Source organism: Melitaea cinxia, chromosome 1 (genome assembly GCF_905220565.1).
Source record: "Melitaea cinxia chromosome 1, ilMelCinx1.1, whole genome shotgun sequence".
Lineage (NCBI taxonomy): Eukaryota > Metazoa > Arthropoda > Insecta > Lepidoptera > Nymphalidae > Melitaea > Melitaea cinxia.
The window spans coordinates 152232-164285 of NC_059394.1; the positions used below are offsets into that span (position 1 = coordinate 152232).

Genomic DNA, 12054 nt, shown 5'->3' on the forward strand with positions numbered 1-12054 from the left:
CCTCTTTGTATTTTTAAAACGAATTACATTGTGAGTTATATCTAACTGAATCAAAGTGACAGTTTAGAATGAAAGAAAAAATCCGGAGTCTTTTTACTAAAAATATATATATATATATATATATATATATATATTTTTTAAGTATTTATTATAGTGAATTTCTACCATAATAATTGATCAATTTTTTTAAAATGTTTTATTTTTACTGGCAAACTTGGGATAATACTATAAAAAACTAAAAATTCACAATTAAATATGATTTCAGTTTATGAAATAACTCCACTGTTCATAAAAAGGCAATGCGTATGAGCAAAAAACAGCAGATAAAAAATTTCTATTGGTTGTGACAATAAAACAGCCGAGTTCAGTAATACAGTTCCGTGTTTTCTCGTACGCCGGCCTCAAAAGTGGTATGTTCTACTGTGAGCGTAATTGTTGAAACCTACAACAGATTGTAATAGTGAGGTGAGTGAACAATTAGGACGCGCTGAAGTTACGCCAGATTGTTATTGACCTCCGCCGCACTCCGCCGGCCAGCGCGTGCCCGCGTCACGCTCTGTTGTTAACTTGATACAACAGAATGTAGTTTCTGAAAATATAGAAAGTTACTTGACGACGAGATTGTTTGTCGAAAATATATACAGAAATGATACAAGTTAGGTGACGTGTATTTTTAGATTTTAGTTGCATTTGTACATTGTCACAGAACTAGCATAAAATGGCTGTACGCTGGCGGCTGCGGGTTCGATCCCACACATAGCATACATTTGTAATAGCTCTACAGATGTTTGCCGTGGTTTGGACGTTTGTGTATTGCCTGTGTTGAGGATCCGGCGACACACGAGTAAATTCTAGCTGGCGCCGTTGGGTGTGAGGCGTTTATTTATCTATTATTTATTCAAAAGAGAAGTACGCTATATGAATTATTATTTATCAAAAATTTTCGAAAAATTAAAAGTTACATTGTTGAAATAAATGCATGCATTTATACTTAATTACACATGATTATTACATATTGTTTCTTAAAAAGCCATGTGTTACGTCCGACCTGGAGTATATTGAAACGAGTGGAAGCGTGATCTCAGGTACGAACGGGACGAACAATTGTCTGCAGTACGCAGAGCTAACACTCAATGTCTTAAATAAAAATCCTACCTTAGTTTCACTGAATACTGTTCGGTGAAGCCTCGCCAGGTATAACTTAATTAACATCAAACTATAATTGGCCAATCATTACGTCTAATGCTAATCAATTATACTTAACTGAAGTGGCGGGCTGAAGCAGGAACCAGCAATCAAAATGGCCGTTGTTCGGCGTAGTTCCCTCACGTTTTTCACAATAATTCAACAAGGAATACAAGGAATACAATTTGCTATTAACAATTAAATTACTTCAAACAACAAAGGATGGTTCGATCAACAAAAGGCGATAATTTTTCGCGAGAACGAACAAGTACAAACAAAAGCGTAACTTTTAAACGGAGACCGGAAAACGATGCAAACTTTAAATTCAAAAGGTGACGAATGACAGCTCATAGATAAAAACCATTTCGTAAACTATACTAACTGTCATAGATAATATAATAGTTTAGTGTTGCTACATTTGGTTCATAACATCTACCCGCCTCGGCCAGGACTACCTGGCCGCTAATCAATTGGCAGTCGTGACAAGGTTGATACCGCTCTCTTCAGAACAGAACCGTCCACCCGAACCTCAGCAAAACGGGGCACTCCATCTGCTCCAAAGACGAGGCTAAGAATGCGCCCTCTGCGCCAACACAGTGGCGGTGAGTTAGCGTCCTTAACCAGAACGAGGTCACCAACATGTGGTGGATCAGTCTTGTCAGTCCACTTAACGCGCTGCTGGAGAATATGCAAATATTCCAAATTCCAACGTTTCCAAAAGCTCTGAGTGAGTTGTTGGATCAATTCAAACCGCGAGAGACGATTGAGTTTCACATCAACATAGGGGTATTCCGGCAGGGCGTTCAGCGGCCGTCCAATCAAAAAATGGCCCGGTGTGAGGGCTTCCAAATCGTTAGGGTCTGAAGAGATCGGGCACAACGGGCGTGAATTCAACATGGCTTCAATTTTGCAAAACACAGTTGCGAGCTCCTCAAATGTTAATACGGACTCGCCAATTACTCGTCGCAAATGTGTTTTGGCAACCTTTACAACACTTTCAAAAATTCCTCCCCAGTGGGGGCATGACGCGGGACTGAACTTCCAAGTTATTCTGCGACTAGCTAGTCTAGACGCAATCTCAGTCTCATTAGACGCCAAAAATTCATATATCTCTTTTAAATAGTTATTTGTGCCTTTGAAGTTGGTGCCGCAATCCGACCGAATCAAGGACGGTAGTCCTCGTCGTGACACGAATCTATCTAACGTCGCAACAAAGGCCTCTGTCGAGAGGGCTGAGACTAGTTCTAAGTGTACCGCCTTGGTGGACAGGCAAACAAAAACGCACAGGTAGGACTTGACCGTTTTACTGTTCCTGAGGGTCGAGGTCTTAACCGAAAAGGGACCTGCAAAGTCCGTACCAACTCCAGCATAGGGCCTTGTTTCTGTGACCCGATCCGAAGGCAGGTCACCCATCATAGGCTGCATGGTAGAGGCCTTGAGCCTATAGCAAGGCATGCAGCGAAAGACCACACTACGGATAGTCCTTCGGGCCGATAAAATCCAAAATTCTCGTTGTAAAATGGCCAATAAGGCATTACAGCCGGCGTGGGAGTTCTTGATGTGACGATCAGTCACCAACAAACTCACTAAGTGGCCACTTTTGGGCAACAGGAGGGGATGACGAGCTCCATACGGGAGGTTTGCGTTCCTTAGACGCCCTCCGACTCGCAAAAGACCCGCACTGTCCAAAAAGGGGTTCAGTTTGCAAATGGCTCCAGACAGCTTACATTTGCCTTTTCTCAAAATATCAATCTCATTTTCAAAGTTCTCTTCTTGCACAGAACGAACCCAATGAAGAAGAGCATCCTGGAGCTCTTGTGGCGATAAGAACGCCTCCAAGCATTTGTTCTGTGGGTGTCTACAATTTCTGGTGAAGCGCTTGATCCAAGCGGTGACCCCCAGTAATTTGTCTAATGAGCTGTAGCGATTCATTAGGAAATCTGGGTCGAACGGATGGTCCCGCCGTTCAATCGCAAGGGTTCGCAACCCAGGCAATGTGACAGTATCCAAGGCCGGTGTTCGCGGCCAATTAGATTCTGACCTGGTCAACCACTCAGGTCCCCACCACAGGGAGTGCTCAACCAAAAAGGGAGCCATACATCCCCGTGACGCACAATCAGCAGGGTTGGCTTCGCCAGGCACATGCCTCCAAATCAACGGGGTCTCCGATTTCTGAATCTGAGAGACTCGATTTGCTACAAACACCTCTAAGGTGTGGACTGACGTCTTCAGCCAACACAGAACAATTTGACTGTCAGTCCATGCATAGACCGTGGCAATGTTAACTGACGGGCACAAGGTGGACATGACGTGATTCAAGAGGCGAGCAAGAAGGGCCGCCCCTGACAACTCTAGCTTGGGAATTGTCAAGGTAGTTCGAAGAGGCGCGACCTTGCTCTTCGCCATGACCAATGACACCTTCACTTGACCATCCATGGTCACGGTGCGCAAATATACGGCTGCTGCGTACCCACGTTCCGAAGCGTCCGAAAACCCATGAAGGGACGCTGTATGCTTCCCTGGTGGAAGCATAGCACGGGGCAACGATATCATATTGATAGCAGGCAATGAGGAAGCAAACAGGAGCCAGTCCTTCAAAATAGCTTCGCGGAGTGGCTCGTCCCATCCAAGACCTGCAGTCCAAAGTCTCTGCAGGAAGCATTTGGCCCAGAATATGACTGGGCATATCCAACCATTGGGATCAAACGTTCTCGCGACAGTCGACAGAACCAGCCGTTTCGTCCAAGTGCGAGGCGAATCCAAATCGACGTTGAACGTGAAGATGTCGTGGACTGGTCTGTACTGTATTCCAAGGACTGTCATCATGGTAGGATTGTCACGGTTCTCAAATAGGTGAGGATCCTGCTGGTGGTCATCAGGTAGCCCATCCAAGAGCGCAGGTAAGTTGGAGATCCATTTACGCAATTCATATCCTGCGGAGGCTAGGATGCCAATCAATTCGTCACGCAAAAGGAGAGCCTCTCTCTCCGTGGACGCACCAGTGCATATGTCATCAACATATAGGTCCTCCTTCAAAATGGCGGCTGCGCGAGGAAACGACATACGCTCTCGATCTGCGAGCTCCCAAAGCGAACGTATGGCCAAAAAGGGGCTAGACCGCAGCCCGTATGTGTTCGTGTTGAGTTCGTAGACAAGTATGGGATCTTGCGGGTTTTCCCGCCACAATATCAGCTGGTATCGACGATCATCAGGGTGGATTACCGTTTGCCTGAACATCATCTTGATGTCAGCTACGAAAACGAATTGGTGACGCCGAAACCGCGTGATGACGTCACAAAGGTCCTTAAGCAATTTGGGACCAGAATGAAGACACTGGTTCAAGGACACTCCCGATGTGGTCTGCGCAGAACCATCAAATACTGTGCGCAGCTTGCCACTTGACGGCTTTATCACAGCATGATGTGGGAGGAAAAAATGCTCCATCGAGCGCCAATCAAATTTTGACACAGACATGTGTCCCAAATCTTCATACTCCCGCATGAAGTCAATATACTTCTCTTTGAGTAGCGGGTCCCTGCTCATGCGGCGTTCCATTGCCAACAAACGCTTCTCTGCAGTAGGCCGCGAGTCGCCAAGGGGCGGTCGTACGGCAAGAAATGGCAATCTTGTCATGATCCGGCCAGAACGAAGATAACTGGTGTTGCTCTTGTAGAACCGTTCACACTCCTCGTGTTCCGGATCAGAGCGGGGTGCTTGTGGTGGCTCTTCCACTTCCCAAAATCTCTGCACGGCGTCAGAGAGGGCGGAGCCCACCATCAAAGCCGTTCCAGGTTCAGCAGGAGGGGGAGCCCTCAATACAGGCCCCATCAATGCGAACCCAAATATGGTCCGGAGGGCTACTAAGCCACCTGGCTGCAAAACACGATCCTTACCGAGTAATATTTTGCCTAGTACATCGGCGCCAAGCAACAAATCGACCGTGCCAGGTAGGTCGAATTTAGGGTCAGCCAAGTCCAAATCGGCGGACAATTTTACCGCATCCGCAGACAACCGAACTTGCGGGTGACTGCCCAAGATGTTCTCCATCACAATGGCCGACGATCTCAGCGTCGAGCGTGGAGAATTTGAGGGCGAGAACTCAAACGAAACGTGGCCCTCAACCGTGGTTACAGGGGCGTTCCCGACACCTCTTATTACATCTGAATACTTTTTAATATTCAGGCCAGTCTGCCCCACCAACCAAGACGAGGCTATGCACCCTTGTGAGCCTGTGTCCAATATTGCTCGGACTACAACCGAGGCGCCCGTCCGTCCCCAGACCCGGACATAGGCCGTGGGCAAGAGGACGGTCTCAAAAGGGGGTGGTGCATAGCGGGGGCAGACGCCAACATCCTAATGTTGGCGTGGCGGCGATCTATCGCCGCTGTCCCGGGACGGCACGTCAAAACGAGGGAGTGGTTTAAACTCGCCCTCCTCTCGATGGCGACTGCCACGAGCCATAGTCGGCGGTTCGTAGCGCCGGGAGCGTCCGTACTGAGGGTTGCGCGGCTCCAAACGGGGACGCTCCGCCAGAGGGGGGGACGGCAATCGTACCGGACGTGCGTCACGGTAATCGTGGTAAATGACTGGAGGTGACCGTGATAGGTCACGAGGGTGCGGTGAGGGCGAACGGGGCACAAAGGTGCGGGATTGAACCCGAGGCCCCCTTCCATACCCGCCCGTGGGGCTGCGCGCCGAATCATGTCGGCGATCCACAGCAGCACAATCTGCGTGGCGGGGGGGAGGTGAGCCGGACTCCAAATTGCGGGACTGAGCCCGGTGTCCGCTCTCATACCCGCCCGAAGGCGACCCCGGGTGGTCGCGGCGGCCATTTGCGTTGGCGCACAGCACCTTTAAATGTTGCCCTCCACAAACAGGACACGGGTGCATGTCGGGGCAAGCGCGCTGAAAGTGGTCCCCCAGGCAGGAGAAACACCAGCCTCGGGCCTTAGCAATCCGCCTACGAGAGGCCACATGCAACGCTACAAAGTCCGGGCACTGCATCGTTCGGTGCCCCCGGGACTTACAGAACCGGCAGACCGGTCGCGCAGCCTGCGCGACTGCAAAGCGGGGGGACGCCCTTCCCTTTGGCGCCATTTGAGCAGTGCGCCGTTTGTTGGTGGGTCCGGAGCTTGATAGTCCCACCGGCGCATCCATAACGTCGCCCATGCGACACTCATTCTCCAGGAACGCCAACAATTGCTCATAACTAGGGAGAGGAGATGCCTCATCCCTAGTGTGCGCCTGTTCAAAACGTGCTCTCAGGGACACCGGCAACCGCTTGAGCATAATACGCACCAACCAGTATGACGACTGGTCAACCGGCAGGCCCAAGCGGCTAAGAGCATTGGTAGCTGCAACGAGGGGGTTAAGCATCTTGGTCCTCAACTGGGCGGTATTACTCACGACAGGAATGTCCATTATCTGGTCGATATGAGCATCGGCCAGACAGCGCTGGTTTTGGTAGCGCTTGGTGAGTAATGACCGCGCGACCGCATAGCTCCCTTCACAAATCGGGAGGTGCTGCACCAATTCTCTTGCCTCTCCATCCAGCACTGAGAGCAGGTAGGCCAGCTTTTGGGACAGGCTCAAATCCTCCCTAGAGTCCACAAGGCTTTCGAACAGGCCGATGAAACCCATCCACGCGTCGAGTCGACCATCGAAATGGGGGAGATCCAGGTTAGGCAGTCGGGTCAAAAGGCCCACGGGAGTCTTCAAAGAGGCCCTTGTAGGCGGTACTCCGGCGCGCGAGGCTAAGATCTCCCGGGCGCGTTGGGAGATTTCATCGGCGAGGCCCAAAATTTGGACGTAGTCCTCGTGGACTTGCTCCCGTCGCTCCTTCGGAAGCGACTCCATTGGCACATCGTCAAGGTGCAGAAGGAGGCGCTGGTACAGAGTCTCGACCTGTTCAAGTCGAGCCGGGCATTTCTCGTACCTGTCTATTAAGGCCTCCGTGCGGTCTTCCCTATTCACCAAGGCGACCGCTGAACTGAACCATCTCAGTTGAGCTGTGATTCCTGAACAAGATTCACGGACCATGGTGACCGCGGTCGAAGTCATCTTCAAAGGCACAGATATAACAACAGTAACAACAAACAATAATCAAATTAATTCCAATGAAACAACTGCTATCACTGAATTGAAATCAAGTATCAAATCTTAAATAACTTCAGTAATAATACAAGAAAAAATTAAAACTAAGTTTTTTAATCTAATATTTCAACAAACTAGATTCAAAGCAATAACATAATTTACTCAACAAATTAATGAATTTACTGATAAATACCCATTTAAACAGCTATTTCTAATCTTATACTAACAAACAAGAGTATTTATAAGAAATTAACCTTCAATAAAGCATAAGATAACAGCTGTTATTAACTCAAATCCAAATATTAGACCTTAAGTATCTAAATATAATATTTTAATAAAGAAAGAATTAAACAAATTGTGACCTAACTTATTCATACAATATAATAAACTGAGCAACAATAAGTTAACCACGCTCTGCTACCAAAACCTGTTACGTCCGACCTGGAGTATATTGAAACGAGTGGAAGCGTGATCTCAGGTACGAACGGGACGAACAATTGTCTGCAGTACGCAGAGCTAACACTCAATGTCTTAAATAAAAATCCTACCTTAGTTTCACTGAATACTGTTCGGTGAAGCCTCGCCAGGTATAACTTAATTAACATCAAACTATAATTGGCCAATCATTACGTCTAATGCTAATCAATTATACTTAACTGAAGTGGCGGGCTGAAGCAGGAACCAGCAATCAAAATGGCCGTTGTTCGGCGTAGTTCCCTCACGTTTTTCACAATAATTCAACAAGGAATACAAGGAATACAATTTGCTATTAACAATTAAATTACTTCAAACAACAAAGGATGGTTCGATCAACAAAAGGCGATAATTTTTCGCGAGAACGAACAAGTACAAACAAAAGCGTAACTTTTAAACGGAGACCGGAAAACGATGCAAACTTTAAATTCAAAAGGTGACGAATGACAGCTCATAGATAAAAACCATTTCGTAAACTATACTAACTGTCATAGATAATATAATAGTTTAGTGTTGCTACATTTGGTTCATAACACCATGTTTGAAGCTTCCACAGTAAAATTACAGTAAGTGCCGTCCAATCGAATAGCAATAATTTCGAAGCTACTGTTGGAACTGTCCCACAGCCAGCACCATGTCTATCCTTATCGTTTGCTCATTGTATGTGAATTACAAAAATGGGGATGTCTTATCAGCTTCCTCATCCCAAATCCATCCATCCATCCATTGTTTTTCAGCATTCGGAGACCTTGTAAGGTTTCTGAAAGTGTTTCCCCACGATTAAAAAGTTATACAATAGGCTCAGTCATCTTATACACATATAAACATAAATTGTAATATTGTACCCAATTATAAAAACAACAAGATTTTTAACATCAAACTTAGTGAAGTTTAACCAATTTAACACAAGCAGTCAATTACAGAAATGTAAGTGTACCTAAAATATTAAATTGACATTCAAAATGTTTAAAGGGGCGTAAAAGTGAATCGTAAACGAAGTACTTCGAATAGCAAAATAATTCAGTAACAATGAATAGTGAAGTCGCGTACTTTGCGGTACTTCTGCTACCCGCGGGTAGTCGCAGTAGAAACTACTTGAAACAATCTCGGCGGGCGCGTGGTCTGTTTGAACCTGCCTCGTGCGGGTACGTTTCACTCATGCGCGATTTTTCTTTTCCTATTCCCCCCGCGTTCCAGATTCCTTTACTGTGTGCCCCAGTTAAATAGAAAAAAAAAAAGAATTTGAGGTGGGGTTTTTTATACATTTGTGTGTTCTAGCGAAATATTTTGCAAGTTTTCAAACGTTACGAGCGTTTGTCACGCGGACGGAAGTATTAGAAGTTGGATTTTGTACGAAATATAACTTGAAATTCTAATTAAACATAACTAATGAGGTAGGGGACAGCAGGAAATATCCGGCTCAAAATTTGGAGCAGGTCGACTGAGGACCTCGACCTTACAGAAAATCAGAGTTAAACATAGCGCTGATTTCAAGCAGAGTTGTGGTCCTGGGATGAGTAAGGTGACCAGAGCTCCTTGGGGTCGGCAACGCGCTTACAACGCTTCTGGTGTTGCGGGTGTCTATAGTCTACGATAATCGCTTACCACAGGTGAGCCGTACGCTCTTTTACCGACCTAGCTGTACAACTCTCCTAAAAAAATATACCACATTTTTTTATTCTAATCGTATCGCATCGCATCGCATCGCATCGCATCGCATCAGCCTAACGCAGTCCACAACTGGACATAGGCCTCCACAAGTTCGAGCCAAAAATGGCGTGAACTCATGTGTTTTGCTCATAGTCACCACGCTGGGCAGGTGGGTTGGTGACCGCAGGGCTGACTTTGTTGCACCGAAGACGCTGCTGCCCGTCTTCGGCCTGTGTATTTCAAAGCCAGCAGTTAGATGGTTATCCCGCCATCGGTCGGCTTTTTAGTAATAAGGTGGTAGTGGAACTGTGTCATCCCTTAGTCGCCTCTTACGACACCCACGGGAAGAGAGTTATTCGAATTGATTGATTGAGGACTTTATTCTAATAACTTAAACAAATAAAACACTCATTACTAAAATCATACGTATAGTATAATACATTTATCAAGAGCCTCTTGAATATTACTAAACTGTAATATCCCGCAATAATCTCCCGTAACACTAACGCAGTTAATACGAGCACCAGCGTTACCTCGAATCTCGTTGCTTTGAATTGAAACCGATCCCGTCGGTGCCGATATATCGAATCAGTGCCTCTAAATTAAACATATCATTATAATGAAGTACTAATGATTACATGTGATATGTCGTGCTAATTTCCCTCGACGACGTGCGACGCTGTTTGCGAGCTAATATTCGCGTACATGTTTAATTGCTTCATCATACGTAGGAATATTATTACTGTAACGTACATTAAAAGTATCGTAACAGAGCGCCTCATGTATCGCTAAGCAATAATCATATATTGCTTGAGAAATCCAATATCATTAAAATGATTAATTTACATTATTACTTGTTCTTTGCTTGTGTTATAACGCTGTAACACAATCGTACACATCTCCGAGTACGCATCCTGTTCTTGCAAGTGTGAAAGATAATTATTTGTTACAAAGCCTCTAAATGATCTTATTATAAATATTGTTTGTATTATTACAAGCGTTTAAAACATTAAAAATTCCTGGCATACACTTCGAAAATTTCTTTGATAAAATTATTTAGTTCATTTTTCAGTAGTTTACTTTTAGTAATGTAAAAGAAAATTGTACCCAAGTGTAATTAATAATTAAATACAAAGTTTAAGCAAAACGTTTTTAGCAGTCATAGCATATTATTTAGTACAAGTACGTAGATTATACCTATTAATGCCAAAGGCCAGAATACCCAGAACTTACATTTGATACCGGTGGTAGATACGATTTAACTATAATTAATTCATTCGTTAAGGATTGTTATACTTCAAAGTACTTTTAGTCAACTCAAATAAAAAAAAATATTTTAATAATATTAATGTACTCTTTATTGTCCATCAGGAAAAAAATATTAAAATAAATTACCAAACGAGAAAAAGTCCAAAAGGCGGCCTCATCGCATAAAGCTATTTCTCCCAGACCTTTGGATGGAAAGTAAAAAATAAGAATTTAGTAATATATTTAAAGAATCTATTTCGTTTGTTGATTCAGAAATGTAAAGTATTTTTAAGGAATATTATATTATGATTAAATAATTAAATAATAGAAAGTTGTAAATATAATAACTTTCTAATGCGTGCTGGCCTGAAAATAGATGTATTACTGAATTACTTTATCTAACCGTCAGTACAACTAGGTTTAATCGTACCAATGTGTGTTTTAAAGCCTCAGTAAATAAAAGTAGTTGGAGCTCTCGACGCGGGCAGCTGTCGCTCACTGCGCTGAACTGAAGTTGTGCCTCGCGCTCGTATATCGCTCGCATATTGCTCGCCTATTGTTCGGATAGGTTGCGAGCGGGCGCAGCTGTTTGCTGCGATCATTAACATATTTTTCATTGAAATAAATCTGGTTAACTGTAAATGCAGGTGTATCTCGTGCCCGCTCTGGATTGTAAACCGTAAACGCTTGTAATAAAAACCTAGACGATTGTAATTGGTATCGTAATCAAATGGTTGCTGCCTAATAATATTGCTCTTAAAAGTCTTCAAGGGCTGTTCGCTTGTTTAGCCCAAGATGATATAAAAATCATAGGTGTGCCTATTCGTAAGAGTAACCCGAAAGTCAGGTAAAATCAATGTAAAGTTTTGTTTTAACAGATTAAATATAATTTTAAATTGAGAAGACGAGAAATATACTCATTTGACGTAAATGTCTACGTGTACGGCAGGGTCGTTTACAGATATCAAGTACCTCTTGTCGTGTACCTAATTGTATGTGGTTACAGTGTCAGTACACGCCCCGACGCTCCATGGAACAGATAGATAAATTGATTTCGAACATTTATACTCTGTTCCTGTAACGGTAGCGTCACGTTTGAGAACTTACAACCTTCCTCAATTAGATACTATATGTTGTTATTTTTCCGATCATTTTATTCAGACAAACGAAATCTTCAACTTTATGTTATTAGACTAGACATCGTTGTCAGGATGAAGGCGCCACAGATGAAACCGCGTTGCTTCAACGGCTAAATGACTCATTATTTATACTCTATTATATCTCTCTGCCGAGTTCAATTGAAACTCTTGCACCCGAGAAAATGCTTCGACTAAACTGCCCTCTGTTGAGTAAAGCGCTACAAAATTAAGAGATGTAACGCCACGCATCATCTTCCACTGGTGA

General features: G+C 44.4%; 1 protein-coding gene across 1 annotated transcript; it reads right to left on the reverse strand.

Annotated features, from left to right (window-relative positions):
- Positions 1 to 1647: 1647 nt before the first annotated feature.
- LOC123656317 lies at positions 1648 to 5232 on the reverse strand. Its single transcript, XM_045592319.1, has 2 exons — positions 2913 to 5232; positions 1648 to 2045 (listed from the first exon to the last, which is right to left on the reverse strand). The coding sequence occupies exons 1-2, from the start codon at positions 5230 to 5232 to the stop codon at positions 1648 to 1650; spliced, it is 2718 nt and encodes a 905-aa protein (XP_045448275.1).
- Positions 5233 to 12054: the final 6822 nt, after the last annotated feature.

What these genes read in the sequence shown, in the direction of transcription:
- LOC123656317 (XM_045592319.1), bottom strand. Translation starts at nt 5,232, where the DNA reads ATGGAGAACATCTTGGGCAGTCACCCGCAAGTTCGGTTGTCTGCGGAT. An exon ending in TATTTTGAGAAAAGGCAAAT is followed by an intron (nt 2,046 to 2,912) that starts GTAAGCTGTCTG and finishes CGATCTCTTCAG; the next exon opens with ACCCTAACGATTTGGAAGCC.